At 51.0% G+C, this 24,964-nt stretch overlaps 11 protein-coding genes across 11 annotated transcripts; 5 read left to right on the top strand and 6 right to left on the bottom strand.

The window, feature by feature from the left end:
- Positions 1–34: 34 nt before the first annotated feature.
- P152DRAFT_459972 (uncharacterized protein) lies at positions 35–657 on the top strand (the record flags this gene model as incomplete). The annotated part of the gene is made up of 1 exon (XM_033679798.1): positions 35–657. A coding segment is annotated over one exon (159 nt), but the record flags the coding sequence as incomplete, so codon positions are not given.
- A 2,763-nt stretch (positions 658–3,420) lies between these two features.
- Positions 3,421–4,269, top strand: P152DRAFT_459975 (ankyrin). Its single transcript, XM_033679799.1, has one exon. It carries the CDS (start codon positions 3,620–3,622, stop codon positions 4,058–4,060), a length of 441 nt encoding a protein of 146 aa, XP_033532724.1. The 5' UTR covers positions 3,421–3,619; the 3' UTR covers positions 4,061–4,269.
- A 528-nt stretch (positions 4,270–4,797) lies between these two features.
- Positions 4,798–6,091, top strand: P152DRAFT_459976 (DUF689-domain-containing protein; the record flags this gene model as incomplete). The annotated part of the gene is made up of 2 exons (XM_033679800.1): positions 4,798–5,690; positions 5,781–6,091. Exons 1-2 carry the CDS (start codon positions 5,033–5,035, stop codon positions 6,086–6,088), a joined length of 966 nt encoding a protein of 321 aa, XP_033532725.1. The 5' UTR covers positions 4,798–5,032.
- Positions 6,092–6,149: 58 nt separating this feature from the next.
- Positions 6,150–6,941, bottom strand: P152DRAFT_483408 (uncharacterized protein; the record flags this gene model as incomplete). Its single annotated transcript, XM_033681942.1, has 1 exon — positions 6,150–6,941. One exon carries the CDS (start codon positions 6,939–6,941, stop codon positions 6,306–6,308), a length of 636 nt encoding a protein of 211 aa, XP_033532726.1. The 3' UTR covers positions 6,150–6,305.
- Positions 6,942–7,359: 418 nt separating this feature from the next.
- Positions 7,360–8,562, bottom strand: P152DRAFT_508374 (40S ribosomal protein S9). Its single transcript, XM_033682583.1, has 4 exons — positions 8,342–8,562; positions 8,141–8,239; positions 7,808–8,041; positions 7,360–7,731 (listed from the first exon to the last, which is right to left on the bottom strand). The coding sequence occupies exons 1-4, from the start codon at positions 8,404–8,406 to the stop codon at positions 7,551–7,553; spliced, it is 579 nt and encodes a 192-aa protein (XP_033532727.1). The 5' UTR covers positions 8,407–8,562; the 3' UTR covers positions 7,360–7,550.
- Positions 8,563–8,804: 242 nt separating this feature from the next.
- P152DRAFT_399903 (putative 60S ribosomal protein L21-B) lies at positions 8,805–9,396 on the top strand (the record flags this gene model as incomplete). The annotated part of the gene is made up of 3 exons (XM_033676540.1): positions 8,805–8,908; positions 8,961–9,008; positions 9,066–9,396. 3 exons carry the CDS (start codon positions 8,805–8,807, stop codon positions 9,394–9,396), a joined length of 483 nt encoding a protein of 160 aa, XP_033532728.1.
- Positions 9,397–9,637: 241 nt separating this feature from the next.
- Positions 9,638–10,972, bottom strand: P152DRAFT_77447 (uncharacterized protein). The gene is made up of 2 exons (XM_033683243.1): positions 10,210–10,972; positions 9,638–10,141 (listed from the first exon to the last, which is right to left on the bottom strand). Exons 1-2 carry the CDS (start codon positions 10,703–10,705, stop codon positions 10,029–10,031), a joined length of 609 nt encoding a protein of 202 aa, XP_033532729.1. The 5' UTR covers positions 10,706–10,972; the 3' UTR covers positions 9,638–10,028.
- A 1,703-nt stretch (positions 10,973–12,675) lies between these two features.
- Positions 12,676–12,891, bottom strand: P152DRAFT_399801 (uncharacterized protein; the record flags this gene model as incomplete). The annotated part of the gene is made up of 1 exon (XM_033676537.1): positions 12,676–12,891. A coding segment is annotated over one exon (216 nt), but the record flags the coding sequence as incomplete, so codon positions are not given.
- A 2,349-nt stretch (positions 12,892–15,240) lies between these two features.
- P152DRAFT_490205 (uncharacterized protein) lies at positions 15,241–16,376 on the bottom strand. Its single transcript, XM_033682155.1, has one exon. The coding sequence runs from the start codon at positions 16,355–16,357 to the stop codon at positions 15,338–15,340; it is 1,020 nt and encodes a 339-aa protein (XP_033532731.1). The 5' UTR covers positions 16,358–16,376; the 3' UTR covers positions 15,241–15,337.
- A 1,296-nt stretch (positions 16,377–17,672) lies between these two features.
- Positions 17,673–18,356, top strand: P152DRAFT_399931 (uncharacterized protein; the record flags this gene model as incomplete). Its single annotated transcript, XM_033676543.1, has 1 exon — positions 17,673–18,356. A coding segment is annotated over one exon (684 nt), but the record flags the coding sequence as incomplete, so codon positions are not given.
- A 343-nt stretch (positions 18,357–18,699) lies between these two features.
- Positions 18,700–23,502, bottom strand: P152DRAFT_475144 (uncharacterized protein; the record flags this gene model as incomplete). The annotated part of the gene is made up of 8 exons (XM_033681392.1): positions 18,700–19,891; positions 19,944–20,394; positions 20,443–20,647; positions 20,694–22,463; positions 22,515–22,947; positions 22,998–23,092; positions 23,145–23,279; positions 23,335–23,502. The coding sequence occupies 8 exons, from the start codon at positions 23,500–23,502 to the stop codon at positions 18,700–18,702; spliced, it is 4,449 nt and encodes a 1,482-aa protein (XP_033532733.1).
- Positions 23,503–24,964: the final 1,462 nt, after the last annotated feature.

Here is a 24,964-nt window from a genome sequence, read left to right on the forward strand (position 1 = left end):
ACGACGTGTGCCACCTTCTATCCCTCAATTTCAGCCTCCTCCTCAACCCCAGGGTCAAACACTTGCTGAGGTCTTGCGACACACAAACACAGCTGGTACCGTACCAGTTCCTACGTCTGCACCAGCTACGAATTCTATAACTACTTCTCCATCTATATCGATCCCTTCACCTACTCCTATATCTTCCCCTACTCCATCTCATTTGTCTTCACCTGTCTCTGTTACTGTGTCTGTTACTACGGCTTAATCCCCTCTATAGCCTGCTTGGCAACCTCCGTCGTTAGAAGAGTTCTTTGCTGACATCGAGCGTCGACGACTTCAGCCTGTTCTATATAACTGCAGTGACTTTGGCACAGTGATGGATTTTTTGGCAGAGACAGGGCAGGAAAACGACCCTACAGAACTAGTTGAAGCACGGGATATGGCTCTCGCGACAAGAGGGGTGTTTGCTTCCTGCACTCCAACAATGGCGTGGAATTATCACTTTGGAGATATAGAAGCTTTCTACGATGAAAGATTTGCACAAGTCAATGCTCAAAATGCTCTGCTTCAGTCTCAAGATGTACGTCGAGAGCGTCCTAAGCGTGCTGCTGCAGAGACGGCTTCAAATGCTTGGAAAGGACTCAGCCCGCGCAAGAGACAGCGACGTTAGTAGAATCTAAGTACTTTAATGCATGAATACGACGAGACATCGAAATACGCTTTAGATTCTTCTTAGTCAAGGCCTCAGAGCCCTCAAAAGCGCTTATAAAGATAACACGTAAAATATTTCCACGCTAGTAATAATATGACTAGCGTGGTGGACAAATCTCAAATGGTGGACAAATCTCAAAAAGTGGTGGACAAATCTCACCAGCCTCTATCTTTCATACATCTTACATTACACACCCCTAGTGGTTACAGGTCACCTGCGTTGCGCAAAAACCGAGGATCTGCCGGTCGACCAGCCGTCGTAACTGGCGGTAGATCTGCCATCTCCAACGCCAATCAGAAACTCCCCTTACTCACTTGACATGGATCTGAGCCATGATGCCTCACTAACCTTGGTCAATGCCATTGTCTAGTTTTCGCTTCGACTTTGGAGCATGCCTATCCAGTTTTCAGTATTTCGTTTCTACCATAGAATGTAAGAAAAGATTGTGTAGTCCTAATAAGGCTTAGTCTGGGAGTAATGGGCAGCGATAGGATTGTTCATTGGCGTTGAAATCAACAGGGGCATCTTGGGACAAGTTGCCTGGGCCTCTTTCGTGAGGCTAGTATTCCGTACGCTCTACGATATTGGAACGCGATAAATGGCTATTTGGGTTAAGGAGCCTGATTGGGCTCGGTCAGCATGGGGAGCGGAGCCCATTTAGACCAGAGGCCTGTTTGGGACGACGGCCAGATTGACCCGACCACAAGTTATAACTAGCCTTATATATACGGAATGCCCCGAGAAATGGCTATGCTTTTATTATTCTTCTACTCTTGTCTGGTGGCAAATCATAGTATTGCGCAAAGGGAATGGAGCTCGGTTGGTAAGAGGGTTTAACCCATCAGGTGAACTTGCTGGGTATGTTCACCTAGGTTGATCCCTCCTGCATCGACAAGTCCAGTAGCGCCGAGCTCACGGAGACTATCAACTCCATGTTTCGCTGGTACTGGGATGCAGCAAAATGCTACGTGTATCTCTCAGACGTTTCAACAGGAGAGCACACCCCGTCTCCTGAGCTCCTATGGGAACCAATGTTTAGGCAGAGTCGACGGTTCACCAGAGGCTGGACACTACAGGAGCTTCTTGCTCCGCGACAGTAGAGTTTTTCTCCCGAGACGGCAAGCGACTTGGTGACAAAGACTCGTTAGAACAGCAAATTCATACGATCACTGGGATTGCAATTGACGCACTTCGAGGGCATCTGTCTCAATTCAGCGACAATGAGCCAATGTCATGGGCAGAAAAGCGAGAGACCACGAGGGAAGAGGATCAAGCATATTGCCTTATGGGAAACTTTGACGTTTCCCTACCAGTCATCTATGGCGAGAGGAAAAGAAAAGCATTCGAGTGGCTTCGAGAAGCGATCGATAAGCGTTCAGGCGATACACGAGGTAGTCCAACCGCCAAATTTTTAGTTAGCCGGCTAATCTGCGAAGTGGAATGGTACGACCAGGAACGGGACTGTATGCAAGCCCTGCGTACTTTGACTTCCGACTACGAGCAGTTCAAAGATAGGAACTCTAGCCGACTTAGAGATACCTGCCAGTGGGTTCTCCATCATGACAATTTCCGACACTGAAAGGACAGCAGCTCCTCGGGTCTTCTTTGGATATCTGCGGATCCTGGATGCGGAAAATCCGTTCTCTCTAAATCTCTTGTCGACGAAGACTTGAAAAACACGGACGCTCGCACAACTTGCTACTTCTTCTTCAAAGATGACGATGACGTACAGAAAAGTGCAGTTACAGCGCTTGCGGCACTACTTTACCAGCTCTTTCGGCGGAAACCAACGCTTATCAAACACGCTATGTCGGATTTCGCTGCTAACGGACATCAACTTTCTCAATCATTTCCTACACTCTGGAGTATTCTAATAAAGACGGTGGCTGATCGGAATGCCGGTGAAGTCTTTTGCGTCTTAGATGCCCTCGATGAATGCGCAAAAGCAGGGCAGCATCAGATTATTAATGCTCTCAGTTCATTCTACCAGCAAGCAAGCTCCGGAAATAATACATCTCGACTCAAAATATGTATCACTAGTCGTCCTTACTTAGACATCGAACGGCGCTTCACCGATCTTATTTCTAACTTTCCCACGATTCGGCTACACGGCGAGCAAGAATCAGATGAAATCAGTCGTGAGATCGACCGAGTTATCAAATGGAGAGTATCTCAACTCGGATCTGAGCTCAAACTCAATAATTCAGAACAGTCAAATCTCGAAACAGGACTGTCAAAGATAAGCCACCGAACATACCTCTGGTTGACACTTATTTTCGATATCATTCGCAAAATGATTCCACCGACAAGTCGGAAACTGAAGGTAGCCATAAGTGACCTTCCGTCTACAGTTGATGAAGCATACGAAGCGACTCTTACAAAAATCGAGGAGGAGGATCGACCACAAGCACGGAAATTACTCTCTATCGTTGTTAGAGCAACGAGGCCTCCCACACTGAGGGAAATAAACATCGCTCTAGCTATAGAAGACCATCATCGCTCCTACGACGACCTTAAACCGGACCTTGACGATGAATCGAGATTTGAAGCGTCGGTAAGACACCTCTGCGGGTTCTCTGTGACTGTAGTGGATCGAAAGGTCTCTCTGATCCACCAGACCGCAAAGAATTCCTTCTCGCGAAGAGTGAGGGAACTGGATGGAAACATTCTCTTGTTCTAACGGATTCTGATACCCTTATGGCCAGAGTATGCCTTACATATCTTTCATTCACTGAATTTGATAGAGAGGCAGATCAGATCCCTGCAGCAGTCAAAGACGGCTACTTAGATTATGCTGCAGGTTCTTGGGCTGCTCACTACCGAAAAGCACAGCATAGTGCAACCGAGCAAATGTTACACTTTGTTTTCAGAGTCTGCGATAACCGATCCCAGAGGTTCAAGACATGGTTCGATGTGTACTGGCAAATGGCTTACCAGTGGCACTCCAATCCACAGTTCACTAGAATTCTGATGGTAGAGTCATATTTTGGGCACGAGGGTATCGTCAAGCTGCTGTTCGAGGCTAAGGCCGACGCCGACTCGAAGGACGACGACGGTCGGACACCGCTACCGTGGGCGGCCGAGAATGGGCGATACGAGGGTGTCGTCAAGCTGCTGCTCGAGGCCAAGGCCGACGCCGAGTCGAAGGATAACGACAGTCGGACGCCGCTGTCGTGGGCGGCCGCGAACGGGCACAAGGGTGTCGTCAAGCTACTGCTCGAGGCTAAGGCCGACGTCGACTCGAAAGATAACTACAGCGGGACGCCGCTACCATGGGCGGCCGCGAATTGGTACGAGGGTGTTGTCAAGCTGCTAGAGTCCTTCAGCGCTATATCATTTTCAGCCTCCTCCCCACTCACTACCTAAAGTCATCCACGCTCTTATATATTCTGTATAATTTTGACAAGAACTTCTATTGCTTTGAAGTCAACCTGCTGTAAATTCCATGCGGTTCTCAGGTTAGTAATAATCGTCGGTTTGATGTGCTATGTGATATACTCACTTGACAGTCAAATGCCTTCTGTTGCTACCATACTCTCCGCATTTAATAGCGTTCTTTTGATGTTAGCTTTAGCTCAATCCCTGTTTATCTGTATGATCATTTAGGTAAGGCGTATGGAAGGCATCTGTTCGCTGAGAAGAATCCAAATGCAAAACCGGAAACCGAATCTCCTCGCGACTGCAAGAGCAGTTCTGTTGTCACACAAGAGGTTCTTTCTTCTTGTCAACAAACCATCATGGGTTCCCTCTGTCCTAGTCCAATATCAATACCTTCTAGACCTTCAATCACATCTAGTCATCCACAATCTTGGGAATTGAATGTTCCTCTCATCCTTGTCATTGGATACCATGATGTCCGAGGGATACTACGCAGCAAGTAGCTCGACGTGATGTCGAATGCATACCTTTAGGTGCTGTCGAAGCACGAAACTTGAGTCGAGACGAGAGCCATTCCGGGCCATTCCCGACCATGGCACGTGATATATGCTGTTGGATGACAGTCATGTGATTCCATCCAGCTTTATCAATTCCCATAGCTTGGCAGCGGCTTTCACCAAATTTTCGGCCAATCCCGGCCAGTGCCCGCCACATTTGTCAGACACCAAGAGGAGACATGGATATCATCAGACTTCGAATTTCCGCGGGACCGAGAATGACACCACTTCCACCATCCTACAAGAAAACCCCTTCCGACTCCGTCTCAACATCTCCTGTTCACATTGGTGTCCTGTGGTACCTCCATTCTCTCTCTATCCGACTTTCCCTTTGACATCCCCTCCTGAATAAGATACTAGAACTACTCGAACTACTAGAAGTCACGATCCTCCCTCCGCCACTATGGCCCCCCACTTCGTCCTCGAGGACTCCTCCATCGACTTCTCCACCCCCTCCCACCCCCATACCACATCCCGCACCCTCCTCCTCGCTCCCCCTTCCCTCTCCTCCCACCCCGATGCCCTCGCCCACCTCTTCGCCCAACACCCCCGCTCCACCTCCGACCTCCAGATGCTCGACCGCCTCGTCGCCGGCCTCGTCGCCCTCCCCACCGAAACCTACGACCTCGTCCTTCTCGTCGCTAGCCCCGAGTCGTCTGTTCCTGATACGCCGCTCACACGCGACGTCATGGCGCGGGTGCTTGCGGCGTTGAAGCCGGGGGGACGGTTTAAGTCGCAGAGCGGGCGGCTGGGGGAGGTAGAGAGGCGAGAGGGGATCTTGGGGGGGTTGGCGGTGGAGGGGGAGGAGCTGGTGAAGCCGACGGCGGTGGATAGTGGTGCGGTGCCGTTGCGGTTCGGGAGGCGGAAGCCGGTCGAGACGGTTGCGATTAATGGAAAGCGGAAGACGGAGGACGCGGGACCTGTGCAGACTACGGCCAATGGCGTTGGTTTCGTGGATTTTGATAACAACGACGAGTTGATTATTACTGGGGAGGATGATGATATTATCGACGAGGATGAGTTCATTACGGAGGAAGATATGACGCGGCCCGTGATCGAACGTAAGTTTGCCTGACACTCCTCCCCTCCCGTCCCGTCCCTCCCTACTCCAAACAAACCCCACTCCCATCCCCCGCTAACCCCCCTTCCAGCCCCCGAATGCCGCCCCAAGCCCGGCAAGAAGCGCCGCGCCTGCAAAGACTGCAGCTGCGGCCTCGCACAGCAGATCGCCGCCGAAGACGCAGCGACGCGTAGCGAGGCGGACGCGAAGCTACAGACGTTCCAGCTAGGAGCGGACGACCTCGCGGAGGTGGACTTCACGGTGCAGGGGAAGGTGGGGAGCTGCGGTAACTGCGCGCTGGGGGACGCGTTTCGGTGCGATGGGTGTCCGTATGTGGGGTTGCCGCCGTTTAAGCCGGGAGAGGAGGTGCGGTTGGTGAATGATGAGGTGCAATTGTAGGGGGGTGGGTTGGATGGGGGGCGTTTTGGGGGTGGGTTATGATGGATGAGGGAACTGGGGGGAATAGAAATGCATACATCGCATGCCCAAGCGGAGCGTAGATAGCGACGATGCTGTTGTTCTAGCGGATAAGTACTCCCTCCCATAGCCAATGATGACTTATAGTATATAATTTCCGCTTGACCGTTCTCTCCTGTCCTCATTTCCTTCGCTACTCTCATCCCTCCATATCCAGCAACCGCACATCCATCCCCGCCTCCCCCACCACCTCCCTCACCCGTCCCCTCCACCGCTCCAACACTGGATGCCCTTTCACCAACCTTCCCCCGTACACCTCCACACTCAGCCCCCTTACCTCCACCTCCCTTCGAAACTCCCCCATTACCTCCTCCCGAAATAACTCCTCCACTGTCAACTCCCCCCTCGCCTCCTCCAACAACCTCGCCACCTTCCCCGACAACCCTCCACGAACACCACCCTGACCTTCCCCCTCAGCTCTCCCCACCGCCACTAATATAGCCCCTAACGCCCCTACCACCCATCCCGCTTCTCGTCCTACCGCACCGCCCACTTCATACCCCCGGTCAAACCCCATCTGCATGCTCCCCTCCTTCGCGGTGCTGATCCCCTCGCGGTAGCCGGCGGCGACGTGCGTTTGGCGGAGGCGGGGCTGGTCGTCTGGTTCATGGCGGGGTGGGGGGATGGCAGGGTCATGTGCGGCGTGGGGGTCGTGGGAGGTGGGGTGAGAGGATTCGAAGACGTCGTCGAGGAGGTTTTCGGGGGGGGAGGTGAAGGGAGGGGGAACGGGGAGGGAGAGGGGGGATGCCGGGGGGGATGGGTGGTTGGCGCACATTGTTGGATCGTCGCGGTGATGGTGGTGGTGGTGGTGGTGAGAGATTTTGGGGATCGGGTGGACGATGGGGATGGGGATGGGGAGTTAAGAGGGAACGCCAGTAAGTTTTGGTATTATTAGAGAATTTAAGTAGGGTATGGATTTATTGAAATGGTTTCTGGATTTGTGGTTGGGGGTATAGATGGCAATAAATTTTTATTACGGTTCGCTCCGGCAGCTGAATTTACAGGAAATATTTACGGGACATCACAACGACTCGCGAACATTCATCATGAGGATTTGAAGTCTACAGAACGGAAATTGGTATCTCAGATGAGCATATTGGATTTTTTTGGCTATTCAGCATTGGCTACCCATAACGTCCTGAAGCACTCATGAGAAGGTCATAACCACGCTTTCTCGCAGAAATCTCCGTCGAGGATGCATGAGTGAGATAATTTCTGTCCGACCCGGTTATCTAATGGACATTTCCCTTTTTTGACCCCCCGCTTCTCTCCATTCCATTCCACTGCCCTAAAGCTCCACCTCGTCCACGCAACGATGAACGTCGGCAGAAGATCCGGCGATGCTGATCCAGGGCGTGTCGTAAACGCTGGGATGGCGAGTCGCTTACTCCTCCTCATCCTCGTCCTCGCCCTCATCACCCTTCGCGGCGGCGGCCTTGGCCTTCTTCCTTCGGACGCGGCCGGGACGACCGGCGCCGAACGGCGAGGTGAGGGCGAAGTCGATGTGTTTCTGGGAGTCGAGACGGACGATGAAAGAGGGGACGTTGACGATCTGCTTGCCGACACTGTGGGATCTGTTAGCATCTGCTTGCGCTTCCTGCGAGGAGGCAGGGATATTGAGGGGTGGAGGGGAGGCCATACCGGATGTGTCGCTGCTTGATCAACACACGAGCGTGGTGGATCGACTTGGCGAGACCGAGCTTGTAGACGCAGGTCTGGAGACGACGCTCCAGGAAGTCCTCGACCTTGAGGGCGAGCACGTAATCGAGCTTCATGCGGGACTCGTCGAGGACACCGACACGCACGAGACGGCGAATGAGGGCGTTACCTTCGAAGAGGCGCTTGGGGTCTTTGTCGTCGAGGGTGAGAAGCTCACTGCAGGGCGACGAGTTAGCGAAACGCCATCACCAAGAATCGCAACCTGGAATTACGGTGCGATATCAAGCAACCAGTGATAGATGGACCACGACTTACCGAGCAGCACGTCGAATCTTCGACAGCGTCAATTGCACGCGCCACACCTCACGCTTGTTGCGCAGGCCATATTCGCCGACGATCTTCAACTCGGCATCCCTAAAAGTAAGACCCAAATGTCAATCCAACAAATTCATCAACGACATGACGGGAGACCAGCTCCGCGCTCAGTGGCCGCAGTGACGCTCCGGGAGAACGTACAGTCGTGCCGACTCGAACGGTCGTCGAGGGACCTTATAGGTCTTGGAGTAGCTCCTGGTAACCATGGTGGAAGTGTGTGCGGGTTGGGATGGGCTACACGGAAGGTGATGGGGAGGAAGGAGTGAGAAGGAGAGGGAGAGAGAGAGTCCGAAGGAGGAGAGAAGAAAGTGGGTGTGAGGCTTTTGGGATGATTGTGTGGTGTGGTGTGTGTGGTGTGTGCGTTAAGGTACCTGGTTTGTGTGGATGGTGCAGCTTTGGTGTGCGAGGCGCTCGCTTCTCGGCAAAAGAGATTTTCCGGGTTGACACACAGCGTTCCTTCCGTCTCCTCCACACAATTCGCTGCGACCTCACCATTTCGACTCTCTCCGTTGTTTGACCCTCCACACATCTTCAATTTGTACGTGACCCAACCGAATCGATTTCACTCCATCACTAATATTCCAGCCAGCTTTCCACCGTCAAAATGGGTCACTCACACGGTCTGCGATCGGGTACCCGATATGCCTTCGCCAAAGGGTTCAAGAAGAACGGCACCATCCCGCTGAACACCTACCTCCGAACCTACAGGTACGATGGACCCGTCAACGAGCGACCGATCGCACAACTAACACCATCACAGGGTCGGTGATATCGTCGATGTTGTCGTCAACGGTGCAGTCCAGAAGGGGTAGGCCACTCACGAACGCTCCGTCGCGAGACCCCCAATTTTTCTAACCGTCCACAGCATGCCCTTCAAGGTCTACCACGGAAAGACCGGCGTCGTCTACAACGTCACCAAGTCCGCCGTGGGCGTCATCCTCTACAAGCAGGTCGGCAACCGCTACATGGAGAAGCGCATCAACGTCCGCATCGAGCACGTCAAGCACTCCCGCTCGCGCGACGAGTTCCTCAACCGCGTCAAGTCCAACGCCGAGGCCAAGCGCCAGGCCAAGGCCGAGGGGAAGTCCATCCTGCTGAAGAGGCAGCCGGCCATGCCGCGGGACGCCCGGAAGGTCAGCACCGAGAACAACCGGCCCGAGACGATCACGCCGGTCGCGTACGAGACGACGATTTAAGGGGAAGGGCGGGGACCGGGGGGCGGTGGTAGGATGCGGATGCGGATGGATGGCGATGGTTAACCTCATCGGAAGATGGAGTTTTATATGCATTTGCAGCGGGTCTGGGTTCTCGATTCCAGATTTCAATCATGGGTACCTTAGGCTTTTCGGAACGAATAAAAGCACTTACGCCTACTTCTTGCTGCCAGCTTGTACTGTGACGGTAACGTTGCAATCAGAGGGTGATTGTGGTCAAGCCTTTGCATTAGAGGTATCATCCCTTGAAACCATCTTCACATTGAAAATTATTACCATGATCTCTCGCCATGGGACTCCCATCAGTCAAGGCGGACAGTAGTGGTCAAGATTGAGAATTGGCGAATGAGGCGATAAATGAATGAGTATCAATGGAAGCGGGCCCATATGCAGGGTGCGCGCCTTATCTCGGCGACAGTGTTGTCCCCTCCCCCATGAATGTAAATGAAAAAACATCAAGCAAATCCCACCACGCTCAAAGCCAATCAGGTATCCAGGAGAACGAGAATCCTCCAATTTTAACCCTAAAAACTCCCAGCCGTGACCCGTCAAAGCATAAGATCGTTGCCACCAAGTACCGCGTGATTTCAAAGAAGCGACCAGCGTTATCTAGCCTAGAGGAAGGTGCAACCCTTTCTCTTCGTTTTTGTCAGCTTGACGGACATGGCAACTCTCGCTGCCTCCGTGAAGGCTTCGTTCACACCACGGTTCTTCATGGCCGAGCATTCTACCGCAAAGTTAGCGAGATCCCTCATAGTACACCTGGCGACGAATCGAATGGACGATGCCACTTACCAAGATACCGCAGCGCACGAATCCTCTCCGCAACCTCCAGACCCTGCTGGTACTCAATCAACGGTTTCTTCGGCTCATTCTCCTCTTCCTCCTCGCCCTCCCCCTCACGCAAGTCGCACTTCAGCGCGACCAACACCAACTTCACCCCCGGACAATTCTCCGCGATCTCCGCCACCCACTTCGATTCCACATTCTCCAACGAATCCGGCGAATCCACCGAGAAGCACAGCATGATGCAGTGCGTGTCGTCGTAGCTCAGGCTACGCAGCCGGTCGAACTCCTCCTGGCCTGCCGTGTCCCACAGCGACAGTTCGACGTGCGTGTTGTCGATGAAGATGTCGTGCACGTAGTTCTCGAACACTGTCGGCTCATACACGGTTGGGAAGTAGCCGCGCGTAAAGACATTGAGGAGGGAGGTTTTGCCGCATGCGCCGTCGCCGAGGAGGACGAGCTTGCGTTGGACGGTCTTGGAGCCGCCGAGGCCGCAGAGCGCCATAGTGATGCGTGAGAATAGCTAGAATTGGGGGGGAAATATGGTCGGGGATGGATGATGCGATTATGGGTTGCCGGATAGCGATATGAAGATAGCGTTGAGTCGTAGAGCTGACAGCTGGTGTCGTTGGTCGTCGATTCGCAAAGGATGAGTCTAGCACAAGCGTTGCCCGTGAATGCGGGCCCCACGCAAACGCTACAGAAGAACCCGTGGTTCTGCGAATCGCGATTCACCAACCGTATGCGCCGGTAAGATTATCGCGTCGAATTCAACCTCGTCAGATCTCGGGCGTCCGGGATTCGGCCAACAGTCTTCGAAAGCCCGCGCAGGCGATAGTCAGGTCGCGATTTTCGGCGATGGAGGAAGGACTCCGGATTGATGAACAGGTGATTATCCAAGCACCACGAAGGGAATTCTTCGGAAGCGACAGAGGTAGAATTACGGTGGAAAGGATGTTCGCAGATGATGGATGGGTGGTTGCTATGGGAAAGTCGATGATGTTGAGGTTCCTTCAGCCCCTTGGCGATGATGGGCCGGGGGGATATCGGTATTTGGTACTCTAGCGATTCACGTACCTTATCGGAACTGATTAGCTCAGCATTTGGCGGTTCAGGCGTTCAGCATCCTCGAGACCTCGACTGCTCCGTGTCTTCCGCTTCCTTTTCCATTCCAGTCACCAACGGATCTGAATCAATCATTGTAGTGGTTCCGACAGAGCCACATATATCTAACTATGGGACATCTCAAGCTTTCCCTGCCAAGTCAGAGGGAGGTTCCGAGCCGCAGAGATCGCCCAACCATGTGGTAGCTTGACGAGACAGAAGGATCATCCATAATGACGTCTCCATCGCGAACACTCCCATTCTCACCTAAGAGGGGTCAGAGATCCACTGCAATCCAGAACTCGTGGAGTTTATACATTAACTAGCGCAGATTTAATACGTTAAGCATTGCAGACCTTGTAGAAGACCAACCCCAGAAACACCTGCTTTCCTTCCTCCAACCGTCGCGGTCTCAAGTCAGCTCAAGCTCACTTCTGACTGCATATGCCATGTCGAGAAATCCCAACAAACCGGCAAGGGTCACTGCTGCTGCATGTTGGTCCGTCCATGACTGCGGGGACATTCTATATGGTGAGCCATCAGCATTCACACCTAATTACATGAACCAAATGTCACCCCGATTCCAACTTTATTTTCAGTAACCATTGCGTTGGCATGGACCTGTCCACAAACTCGCAACGGCATCCCGCCGTCAGATTTTTACCTTCCATCTCCTCACTCCTTCCAGGCACCGTCACCCTTGTCTCTCGACGCTCATGGCAAGATGGGCAGCTACGCGATCAGGGCAAAGAGGAATGGCTTTCAGAAAGGCAAATATCATGAAGAAGACTCTGTTCGAGAGCCGAACAAATGGACCGAGTTATCAGTAAAGCTCATGACGCAATCATTTGACTGCTATCTGGTGTGAGTACACCCGACGCCATAACTGCATGGTTTCTAACACTGTAGTCAGCTAGCTTCACTACGATTGAGACGAGTCGTCTCATCCAGCTGATACACAGCCAAGTATTATCGAGGTTAAAGAGATAGTTCGATACTAAATATCTTCTGCGAAGGGATGATCACGAACAATGGGAGGCCGATAAAACAGTCGGTCGTAGACTGCCGGGGAAACTATTCAGTGGATTTATAGGATTCATCCCTCGGTTCCCGAGTATACGATGATGTCATGAGAAGGTGGAATTGAATGCCCATTCTAAAGCCAGAAAGGCCTGTATGCTACTAGTACATGATGGACCCTTGGGGCCGACGTGACAAGGCTCACCCTCTGTCAACGAGATTCTCCCCGATGTTATTCATTCACATGAACTGTGTGAAGATGAAGAAGATGGTCCTATCTAGGTGTGGCAGGAAGCAATCAATCAATCATGGTAGGTGGGTGGAGACTTGCAAACATTACTTTATAGCAAACTACGTAACTATAGAAGATTGCAGCAGCTTTACCACCGCCTTGTGCCCATTCCAGGTGACCCTTAACAGCGGCATCCAGCCGGAGCGGTCCTTCGAGTCGACGTTGACTTGGCCCGTCTCGAGTAGCAGCTTGACGACGGCCTCGTGCCCGCTCTCAGCGGCCGCCAACAGCGGCGTCCGACCGTAGCTGTCATTTGAGTTGACGTCGACTTGGCCCGTTTCGAGTAGCAGCTTGACGACGGCCTTGTGCCCTCTCTGAGCGGCCCACGATAGCGGCGTCTGGTCCTTCGGGTCGTAGGGGTTCTTCGAGTTGACGTCGATTCGGCCCGTCTCGAGCAGCAGCTTGACGATGGCCTCGTACCCGTTCTTAGTGGCCCACGACAGCGGCGTCCAACCGGAGCCGTCCCTCGAGTCGACGTCAACTTGGCCCGTCTCGAGTAGTAGCTTGATGATGCCCTCGTGCCCATTATTAGCGGCCCACGATAACGGTGTTCGGCTATAATTGCTATCCTTCGAGTTAACATTGACCTTGCCAGTATCGAGCAGCAGCTTGACGGTAGCCACATGCCCGTTTCCAGCGGCCCACGACAGCGGCGTTCGGTCGTCGTTACCCTTCGAGTTACTGCAAACACTTGTGGTTGAAAGCAAATGCCTAGTAATCACTACGTGTCCTTCTTTCGCTTCTTTTAACAGAATCTTAACTCCACCATCATTGCTCCAGCTCGGGTAATTTGATTCGAAGAGATGGCTGAAGATATCTTCATATACTGTCCTAGTGCATTTTTGGATACTGCGATTCTCCTTAGAGTTCTTCGAGAGCGTGTTGTACAGAGAAACTTTAAAGCTTTGGGCGAAAGGGTCGATCGATTGACTCCATCCGAAACAATGAATGGAAGGAAGGGTAAATTCTTGAAAAAATCGTCCAATGTCCATCGCGGAGCACTGAACACAGGGCGATTGATCCTGACTCCAAAGGCAAGGAAAGATATAATATCTTGAACAAGATCCTGCTCACTAGTCTCGTAGCTCGCTTCAAGATTCCCATTGGTAATATCACTCGCAATACCAAGGAAAGCATAGATCTTGTCCCTCTGTTCGGTCGTTTTACTGTCGCGAAATTTAAGGAGAAGTGCAAAGAGATCCCGTTCTAACGTCCACCAGGAGTCTTTTCTCTCTCTTAAGAATCCGGACATAACATTTAGTAGAGGCTCGATTGGAGATATCTCAACGGATTTTTCAAGCATCCAGGAGAGACGAAAAAATCCCTGCTGAGACTGACTTCTTCCCACACATGATGGTAGCGCTGCGGGCAAGAGCAATTTCCTGGACGATCCAGGCTCTCTGGTACCATTGCCTTTGGAGAAGGTCTCGAAAGCCATCAACTACTTCTTGATGATGGACATTGATTCTTAAGAGAGATTTCAATCTTAGATCCTCCTGCTGTCCTATACTAAATTTGTCAAGCACATCTACAAGACAATTTAGGGAGTCCATGGCAATATTGGTTTGCTCGGTGTCTTCTCCAAGCCAAACGACCACCCCTTTCGCTCCTTGAAAAATGCTCTTCATCAAATTCACTTGATGGCCTCTTTCTTTATTGTTATTCTGATTAATACAGATTGCATCTACCCAGAACGTTCGGGTAGAATCCTGGTTTCGAAGGGATTGCAATGCAAGTGCAGATTCGGTCGAATCGTCATCCTCTCGTTGTTGATAGTGATTTCTGTCGAGCCTTCACCCCCCCCCCCCAAACGTACGAGAGTGCTTCATATGGCTTCTGATCAGTATCTTTAAGCTCAAAATCCATGAGCTCACATTGAATCTTGCCATTAGGGTGGCCTGGAAGAAGATCTAGAAGACGAATCACTGCCTTCTTCTCCGGCAGTACATAATGAGTACTGGAAACCAGAGCTGTGGACCAGTGGGCTAATATCAGGGGACATCTTCATGGACATGATGTTTTACATGTTGCTTCAGGATTGTCCTAGGCAGCTCGGTCGTTCAAGAACACTAGATTTGGAGTAGCAGTTTCTATAAAAGATTGTCCTGGTGAAGATGTGAGATATCAAGTTAATCACTATGATTTTTTCAGATCCACTTTGCATTAGTTAGACCTCCTCTCTACTTCGTTACATCTATCAACACATTACTACCTCCTAATAATCCTCTCGCCACACCTGGCTTCGGCTAGCCACACATACATTAGTCATAGGCCACAGGCCTGGGACTAGTTAGTTAGTTATAAGTTAACTTAGTTAACTTAAGTTAAGTTAGTTAACAGTTAACTACTAACTAACTAGTTATCGTTGACCTGGCTGCTTGGCGACAATTGCTTTCGTTGTTCTGCTCGAATAAGAGCCAGTTCTTGTCTAGAAAAGGGCGCGTTCAGTAAAGGCCTTTTGAGCGGCACTAATGAGTTTTTGCAAGCGGTGTTTGCTCGGACCGTATAGGAATTGAATATTGTCGTCGATTTAGATTTGCAGCGACGTGAGAGCCTCCGATGTCACTGGCGTTTGCAGCACTATTCCTTGTAGACAAGATTCCACCTTCACTTCATCATTCTTTGGAACGTACAATTCGGCTAGCGGCTTCTAGTTATCTGATTTCTTCGGAAAGCCATGTTCGGATGCATTTAAAAAAGCGTAAACTACAGTGTCAGAGATTACATAGAAGAGTAACCATCCGAGTTGACCGAGTCACAATCCGATGATGATGCCCAGCAGTCGAACAGATCTAACCCGCGAGTCCGCTTTCCCACCCCCTCCTGGACGACTACATATTCGCAGCCGACGTCGTCGAGGATGTGCCCCTCAGCGGCTTTCTTGGACTCTTTGAGTTGCTTCTCCAACTCACGAATCTTCTTCCCGGCCTTCTCCTCTACCACTTCTTTTTCGTGGATGAAGTGGTCGAGCTGGTCGCCAATATCCTTCATATCTTTCCTAGATTCCTTGATCTGCTTCTCCAACTCACGAATCTTCTTCCGGGCCTTATCCTCGACCACTTCTTTTTGGTAGACGAAGCGGTCGAGGTGGTCACCAATTTCCCCCGCGTCGGTTTGAAATCCGGGGTTGCGGACCTCCAGCGAATGGAGTCTCCCATTCAAGATCCTCATCTCATTATTCTTCTCATTCACCTCCTCTTCAATTTCCTCCACCCGGGACTCTCTCTCTGCGAGATGACGGTCGGTAGTCCCCAGCAGAGCTTTCCACTTTTGCTCCACACACGCCCCCTCCGAGTTCTTCACCTTCTTCTTTAGGTCGACGATGAGCTTGTCACGAATCCTAAGCTCGTGTTTGGCTTTTTGCTTGAATTCCGAGGTCGGACGCTGACCTTGTAAGTCTTTGATCTTCGCAAGCTCTTTTTGTGCGCGCTTCGTCTCTTCATTCACACGCTTGACCTCATCCTCAAGTCTAAGGCTTCTCTTGAGCGCGCTCGTCGTGTAGCTCACGTACCCTTCCATGAGGTCGTGGTATCGGACCTCTAAGCCTTGGTATTCGGCTTTAAGGTCATGGTACCTTTGCTTGTCTCGTTTCACCTCTGCGACTCTCTCGTTCGCTTCAAGAACCTCCCTCTGAAGCTTGCAATTCTTAAGCTCCAGTTCTGAGCACTCTTGCATAGTCCTTTCGATTTCTTTGGGAGTGGCAGTTTCCGCCCACTTAGCGCAAGGGTTGAAGGGAACCATCTTCGAGGGTGTTGAGATGATTTGAAGAGGGAGGAGAGTGTCTCCAAATAGGTGGAAACTGGTATGGTGAAGGTGTGGGTGTGGCTGCGGAGAGCTGGGTTGAGGAATAGAAATATTTTGTGTGAAGCAGGATGATGGTGATCAAGTTATCCTAATATTGTCTCAAGCAAGGGTGGTGAAGTAAGACAGTATCTCACAAGAAGCTGGAGAGAAAGAAAAGAACGTTTGGAAGGCGTAGCTCCTGCTTTTTATGTCCAGGAGCCACGTCGAGCTGAGGAGGGTCCAACTCATCTATCCGGTATAGATTACCCACCGGGATGGTGAATGCGAACCGTTGATGCTTCATACCCGTGCGAACAATTTACAGAATCAAAATCATCGATCTTATTGGAGAACTGAGAGCGGTCGTTAACGTTGGGATGCTGAACCATGGATGTTGACAAGGCATTACCAAATAACAATATGTCAATTTTCAGCCCTACAATACCCTGTTTCCACGTCGGACTCTATGCAGACAGATTTATAATGGATGATAGTTAGGCTCAGTAATGACTCACTCTGCTAAAGTGTTTAGACAATGTACCAGTTTCCTACTAAATGTTCAAATGATGGGACAGCTGGACCGTTGGGCGTTGGACCAAATTATACAGTACTCGACTTGAGTGTGAACGTAAGAGAGCATCCTGGAGCGAAAGAGCGAAGTTTAACAGTTGCATATATACAGAAGAAAGTGGACAGTGAAGTCCCAATAGTTTAAAAGAAACGACAGGACTTGTTCTAGAAACCTCAGTGCCAGAAACCGGAATATACGGGTTTCATACCAGTACTGGGTAGGCATTGAAACCAGCTCGTGGATGGATATTGACATGTAAAACGAAGTTCATTGATTCTTGTATGATGCTTTGCTCAGGAAGGACTTGGAAAATCTTGCAACGTAATAAGATATAGAAACTCCGGTATGTAGTCTATCTGGATCATCTCCATTTGCTCCGTGTACTCTGATGGCATATGCTCAAGTAGGTCTATTAATGTATAACTGAATCGGATACGATTTTGGGAGACGGATCTAAATGAGTCGATTTATCTCATTTCCCTCTAAATTAAGGAGATGATATTTGCGGACATTATTGCCGTTGACTAGAATTAGAGATGGAATTATGAATGTCGTCAAATGAAGCGGCGGATCGAAGTGGGAGGTATCGGCTGACAAAGCCATTTATCCACCTAAACTTCAATTAGATCTGATGCAAGATTTCGAAGGATTCGGACCATCATAACTTATCGCCCTTCCTAATCAACCTAAACATAAATTTTTACTCGGACTACTGCAGAGACGCAGGTCGCGATGGAGGACGAAGATCCCTTTGACCATGTGCTTCAACTCGAGTCACACTATCAAGCCGAGGGCTACGCCTTAGGTGTCGCTGATGGCACCAAAGCCGGCCATGCTGAAGGGTACGCATTTGGGATCGAGAAAGGCTTCGAAAAATTCATGCAGATGGGTGTCGTGCAAGGCAGAGCAGCTGTATGGGAGGCAAGGGTGGCAATGAGCGATTACAACGGCGAGAATACGATCACCAACGAGGGGACATCATCTTCATTAGCGGATCCCTCGCAATCTGGAAATTCGAAAGCGAAGGAAGAGGGAGATGATGTGAAGTCGGTGGAAATCAGCCAGCGTGATCCAAAGTCCAGGATACCGGCTTTGCAACCAAATGAAAGGCTGCTTAAGCACCTTGGTACTCTCCATTCTCACACCGACAACATGACGATGTCTCTCGAGAACACCGAAGAGGCGGTAGACGCGTTCGATGAACGGCTTCGAAAAGCGACCGCGAAAGTTAAGGTCATTGAGAAGACTATGGGAGAGAAAGGATTCGAAAAAGCAGTTTTCGGTACTTCCGATGCGGCGGCGGAGGAGGGAAGAAAACCGTCGACAACTGGACTCCGGATCAGACCTCCACCGGCAGAGAGGCAGATGGAGGACTTTGGAATATGAGGTCAACGAAAATAGACGGCCCTAGAGTTGGAAAGTGGTGAACAATGACGAAGCTGCCGTCTCGACAGGTCTTTTAAGCCTATTCTATCGATCCATTCATCACGGAAGACGCCGCAATAATCATACAATCCTAATGCTCTAATATCATCTCAATGTCCCTTCCCATATTTTGTTGCATCCATCAAACGAGACAAAACCAGAGACAGAATGTCTGGAGAATGACCAAGGAAAATATGCCGTTGGAGGCCAGCCGTGACACCCGTTCTTATTCTGATGCATCCGAAATGCACCGTCTGGAAGCCGCAGAAAGACATAGGAAATCATTGGCGTCAAGCGGGCACATTCAATGCCAGGCTTCGGTTTGCCGCCTCGATAAGCGACTACTCGCCAGCGCTCTGCTTCGGAGGACTAATGGATTACTGTGCGTTGGTGTGGTGTTTTCATCTTTTTCCCTTCGGACTCTCCCGGCCGAATCACTGTTGGGGGTGTTATTTCCGCCACTTGTTTTTGGGCCTGTTTTTGACCCTTTTTCTCTTGCCTCTCGAATCGCCGGTGTAGGGGCAAGGCTCAGCCGTCCTCGGCGACTGCTACCGCTTGTACCGCCCAAGCTTGTGCGAGGAAGCCTGCTCTTCGCGACTTGCAATTGGAGAAGCCCCGAGCCGGATGTTGGGCCGTTGCCTGCGGCTCCCCCAGAACTAGTGTTGCTCTCACCAGAACCGGAGCGGGATTGGGTTCCGGGAAGGATGCTCCCGTCTCGACTGGTTGGTCGGAACACTGCAGGCGAGCCATTGCTAAGACCAGCGCCATTGAGGGGTGTGTTGTTGTAAAGTGATGAGGACGTGGAGCTGCCACTGCCAGCATGTGCCCGCGGTCGAACGCCCAAAGAGTTACTGTCAAAGTAAGTCGAGGAGATTGCTCCAACAGGACTACGTAATGAGTGTGGAGTGACGGATTTCGATGTAGGTGGGGTCATGACGGTAGCACTTGCGCCTGAGCTAGAGCGTCTCATGCCTGCGGGTCGTATTAAACGGGCCCCAGCGACCGATATGGACTCGGCGCGAGCCGCAGACAGGGGGACCTGCTCATCGCTTCGCTGGATGAGATCGCTCGCCATCTCTCGGACAAGCACAGCCGGGTCTGAATCAGCGAGCTGAGCAATCGCTTCGTATATCCCATACGCCCTAAGGAGGCTAATGCTCCTTGAAGTCGGCGACCCAGTACTGATGTCGCGGGAAGACGGAATTTCCTCATCAACATAGGGTACAGCATCGCAAATGCACCGAAGAATGCGGATGAGATTAAGCCGTACAACCGCTTTCTTGGTGTGGAGTTTCTGAGCGGTTCGGCCAAATATGTTGGGGTGTGCAAGGTGCGCTGCTATTGCTGGGGAAAGACGGAACAGCTTGAGGAGCGGTTCAAGTAACTGCTCAAATGCATCCGTGGAGACTTCCGGATTCGTAAAGCAGTCGATGATTGCCTGCCCGAAAGAACTCTCGAGGAGGTGCTGTTCAACACGTGCGGTCTCTTCTTGCAACCTATCAAGTTTGTGAGTCATGGTGTCACGACGGGGTTTGGGAGTTGGCTTACCAGACATGAATGGCCTCCAACGCAGTCACCTGCCAGTACTTATCTGCTAGCAGTGAAATGTAGAATTGGAGACCTTTGTTCTGCCACAACAGCTTCCTTCCCACTTTCCCAGAATGAGCCATATCACATAGGATCGGGAGAGCGAACTCTTTGAGGGGACGCTCAGTCTGAACAATCTTCTGAAGGAGGGGTATGATCCCGCTGAGCGCCGCATCTTCCTGTCTCGTCTTGCTCAACCGACAAAGATTGTACATGATGTTCAAGACCTGGTTCGAGACTTCCCTGGAATGAGGGAGTTTCATGCTAGCGCTAAGAAGATCAGTGAGAGCTTCTATAGCGTTTGAATTTTGCAAGGCGTCGTGAGTTGTCGCAAGCATGGACAGATTCTTGATAAATTTAAGCATGGTGATCTGATGCTGGGGAGACATTCGCCTCAGATCTTTGAGAATTCCTGTACAGTATTAGCAAGAAAATGGATCAAGAATCGATTTCAATTTACGCTTCAAAACCATGCGGTCGGCAACCGTTTCCTTCACGTAGCTCTCAGCCTGAGAGAACAGCAGAAAGATGTTGACGATGCGACCTTCGACAAGCTCTGCAACTTCGTCATCTTCGTCAAGGACTCGGTTGAGGACAAGGGAGAGTGGGTAAAGGATGGAACTTCTCGAGAATATCCGGCAGAAGTCATTCTTCGGGGTTGGACCCTGCGAACTGTTAGCATTTCAAAAATGACGGACGGAAAGTTCCAACCTGAAGCTCAAAGACGCTCCAGACGCCGTTGACGCCAATTAGCACAAGATCTCTTTCAGTGTCAAGGTCTTCTTCAAGAAACTCCACAAGGACGTTGAGACCGCCACAGCTGATGAACATTTGTAGGGTAAGCGTCGACGTCTGATACATCTGGCGAACGAAAGCAGCTGCCTCAAGCCGGATCTCACTTGAATACTTCTTGTGGGCAAACTTTGTGATGATTGGTATGCCACCGACGAAGCACAGGTTCTCTTGCAACTCGGTATTCTCGTGAATGATCATGTTCACGATCTTGAGAAGGCGGACAATGACATCCATCCGCTGGGAGTTTTCGAGGATCTCTAGTGTTGGCAACATCCCGTGAGAGCTTATGATCACATTTTTGAGATCAGGGGATTCGTATAGGAGCTGCATCAATTGCTCAGAAATATCGGCGAGAACATCGTCTGGCTGCGAAGTCTTCAGGGAGCTGACAAGGCTCTCCACGGAGGTACAAAGGCGAGCATGCCGATCCCGAGCAACGTTGGTCTGAAGGTCCATTTCATCGAACCCTTCTTCTAGTTGGGCGAACGGATCATCCTCGTCTTCTTCATCAACAAGCCATGAGTTGGTGGAGAATTTGGAGTTGAGCATCATCAGCGTGCTCTGGTCCGAGCCGCTATCGGAATCCGGTACGGGTAGTACCGATCCCGTTTTCCCAAAGATATCAGAGAAGTCCTCTTCGTCAGCTTCCGCATATTTTTGAATTTCCACGGAGGACCTAGACCGGAGGATCTGCGGGGAGAATTGCTCCTCGGGAGGAATTGGGTTCCGTCTTAAGCTACCCACACGTCTGCCGACATGTTGCGTGGATCGAGGCATGTTCTTGAGATCAGAAGGATGGAAAAGCTTTGGCGAGAACGAGTCCCCTTCTTGGTTCCTCATGCTCTGAATCCTTCTCTCGAATGCGGCATCGTCATTGGCGATCAAGTCGGAATAATCTTCCACCGAGTCCTCCCTGAACGTGGCAGCAGGTCGGGCGGAAGAGCCATTCGTTTCCCTTTTTGGGGCATGTCCAGCAGCCGGTGGTGGTGGCTTAGAAGAGTTCACGCGGATTCGAGGTTTGGGATGCGAAGGACGCCGTGGAGACTTCGCCTGTGTCGGCCGTCCTGTGGATTTGTCTGAATGCTTTCGCCCAGGAGTAGCCGGCTTGACAGTTTCAAGTGGATCAGTACTTGTGAGATTGTACGAACTTCGATCGTTGAGATCTGCTTGTGAGTAGTTCGACTGTTCCGAACCTCTCGGATCTGTGCGAGCGTATGATTTCAGCCTTTCTGAACTTAGTAAGCCAGCGAAATTATCATGTGGTCGCAAGTGTGGCAATTGAAGCGCATTAGGGTTGATTGAGGAGGCAAAGTCCGCATCCCAGTTATCGTCAGCCTCATGGTCAGGGGATCTAAATTGATCAGGATTAGGTCTCATCTTCGTAACCTTTAACGCTTCCTTCGAAGATGTATGGCTCATCATCTGAGAGGACCTCCCATTGGCAGCTGGTCCCGGACTAGTTGCTACAGGTCGTGATGTTCGTTTGAAGGTACCATTGGGTGACTTCAGAGCTTCATTCCATTCCTGAACGGTTTTGACCACCTGGTCGTATTTGGTGGGCATTGGTGTGACGATGGAGTCTGCCCTCTTGGCGCTCACAATCCATGGATGCTTCAAAAGCTTCTTGGCAGACACTCGTAGGTTAGGGTCTTTCTGGAAGCATTGCATAAGGAAATCGCGGACACCCTAGATGTTATTAGCTGCGTTACAAGTGACAAAGGGCATGGATAGCAGTACCGGAGACGCTCCTTCGGGAAGAGGAGGGTGGTCATCGTTCACGATACGGAATAGAGCAGGCATTGGCTGTAGTTGGTAGTATGGAGGCCTTCCGTCGAGGAGTTCAATGACAGTACAGCCGAGACTCCAGATATCAGAGGCAGTGGTAGCCCCAGAAAGCTCAATGACTTCTGGGGCCATCCAATACGGGGTTCCGACAACGCTGGATTCACTCAGACCGGACGCTTTCGTTGCGACGCCGAAGTCTGCCAATTTGGCCAGCCCCTCTTTTGTTGTGAGAATGTTGGCGCCCTTGATGTCCCTATGAATGACACCTTGGTCGTGAAGATAGATCATGCCATAAAGGACCTGTGACATGTAGAGTGCGACGAGATTCTCCGGGAACTTGCCGAAGTTCTTGCAAATCGAATGCAGCGATCCATTCTCACAGTACCTATTCCGCGTCAATATCCAGTGTGCAACACCCATGTTCTTTGGACCTACTCTAGGATGATATATAGTGATTCGGCAGACTTGACGAAGCCGTGGTACTTGACAATGTTTGGGTGGTGTAGGTTCTTCAAGAGGTCGATTTCGAGCTATACGATCCACCGTCAGATGTGTATGAGGATCGCGGAACGGGAGATGTACCATGATTGTGCCGATCTCATTTCTCGGTAGATCGGTGAGCTTGATCTGCTTGATAGCAACCGTTTCACCGGACCCCCAGTGCAGTGCTCGGTATACCGACCCGAAGGCCCCCTTCCCGAGGCAGTCTCCCAGTTGCTGTGGTCTCATGTCAGCGCCTCCATAAGCTCACTTCAAACTCTATGCCACGTACGTATCCTTTCAAACCTTCTACATCCTGTGCCGCTCTCTGAGCTAACCCATCGCGACTTGGCTTGGGGAGCAGTGGTGCCTTCGGTTGTTTCGCTTGCCCTTGAGGTGTATCAACCTGCTTCCGAGCTCCCGAGCTCTTCTCCGCTTTATGTCTCCCACTCGAACCCATTATGAATATTGACGTGGTTGAGGAGCTGTGAAGCTCCTCAACTAGTCTCGATGCGCAGTGGAGGCAGGGTGGATGGTGCTCGCCTGGAAGGTAAGACGGATTCGCGTGATGGTCGGGGCGTAGGAGTAGGAGGTGACAACCGTAGAGTCCTGCCCTTCATAGCAGTGCAGCCCCTCTTCCGGTGCAGATGGAGAAAGTCGACGGTTGGAGCAGGCTACAAGGTCCCGATATGGAAACCCGGTACCAAGCCCTAGAAGAGTCGAAGTCCTGGAAGGGTCGAGCTGGAGTCGTGGTGCTCAATTACGACACTGAGGGCCAGGTCGGTCAAGAGACTCTTCACGGGCAGTCAAAAATCGCAGACGCACCCTTGGTCTACCCTCGATTCGTCTATTCAGGTGCTCCACTTGGGTGAACAACCGCAGGCACTTCCTTACGGGAGTTGATGATATATCAAGGCTCACAAGGGTTAGGGGCCAATGCGAAGACCACGTCGCCCGGCTTATAGGTGTGTTATAGGGCTGTTATGTGGTGACGAGTCAAGGATATGGGGAAGTTGTTCGTTTGGAATTGAGTGTACGTGACTTCCAGTCTTTCACGTTTCCATGAAGCGTGGTCGGTCGTTTCCGCAAGAGTCCGCAAGTCAACGATTGTATAACACGCAAAAGCAGGAGTATGAGCTTTTGTGAACATTCAAATTGGTCCACACTGTGTTTCCTGCATGGATGGGCAGGAGGCTGTCATCGTTTACACCCTCCTGCGCTTGATTTGCCGAGTTTATGCCGGTGGTGATAATTGGACCCTTCCTGGTCTCTAGGGATATCGATATCTGCCCTCTCCTCGTCCCCCGCAATTTCCTACGTCGAGACGAGGTGAGATGTAGAAAATAATGTCCGGTTACGGAGAGCATTATGACACTTGATAACAATCAGAAGTAGAATCACAATATTTCACAAACTGTTCCCAAGTATTGTACTCCCAGCTCTCCACATACAGACCCTTCAACTCCGCGCATCATCATCCAATAAGATCAACCGGAGTAGCTTCCTACTCATGTCACGAAATATCTACCTATATCTATAGATCCCTTCTCTTCAACAACAAGATACAAATATCCGTGCGCGTTGGTATCCCAGGGTGCTTATCCATTATACTCCCGTGTCTACCACTGCAGATGCTGCGGGAAACGGACTCATTGTAGTTTCGGCCTCTATCTGCTACCTCCAGCTGGTTCTTTGTCTGTGATCCAACCGAAAGAGTATTTCTCCATCTTAACATTCCCCTTTGCCGCTCTTCCCATATTTGGTACATGGGTTTCGATGGTAACTCGTCTAATGGGGTGGGCACTTGAACGCCTCACGAATGCATCAACGGTCTTCGCTGCCATTGCGAAGACTAATTCCCAATAAAATGATGTTTTCAAGTCCTCGATTTGGTTCGCAGGATACCTTCGCGGATTGAGGGA

This window comes from Eremomyces bilateralis, assembly GCF_010015585.1.
Source record: "Eremomyces bilateralis CBS 781.70 unplaced genomic scaffold P152scaffold_15, whole genome shotgun sequence".
In the NCBI taxonomy this organism is placed as follows: Eukaryota; Fungi; Ascomycota; class Dothideomycetes; order Eremomycetales; family Eremomycetaceae; genus Eremomyces; species Eremomyces bilateralis.

Coding starts and splice junctions, on each gene's coding strand:
- P152DRAFT_508374 (XM_033682583.1), bottom strand. CDS start 8,406: ATGGTTACCAGGAGCTACTCCAAGACCTATAAGGTCCCTCGACGACCG. Junction 8,240..8,341: donor CCGTTCGAGTCGGCACGACT/GTACGTTCTCCC, acceptor TCTTACTTTTAG/GGATGCCGAGTTGAAGATCG. Junction 7,732..7,807: donor ATCAAGCAGCGACACATCCG/GTATGGCCTCCC, acceptor CAGATCCCACAG/TGTCGGCAAGCAGATCGTCA.
- P152DRAFT_459975 (XM_033679799.1), top strand. CDS start 3,620: ATGGCTTACCAGTGGCACTCCAATCCACAGTTCACTAGAATTCTGATG.
- P152DRAFT_77447 (XM_033683243.1), bottom strand. CDS start 10,705: ATGGCGCTCTGCGGCCTCGGCGGCTCCAAGACCGTCCAACGCAAGCTC. Junction 10,142..10,209: donor TCGTGCGCTGCGGTATCTTG/GTAAGTGGCATC, acceptor ACTTTGCGGTAG/AATGCTCGGCCATGAAGAAC.
- P152DRAFT_490205 (XM_033682155.1), bottom strand. CDS start 16,357: ATGGTTCCCTTCAACCCTTGCGCTAAGTGGGCGGAAACTGCCACTCCC.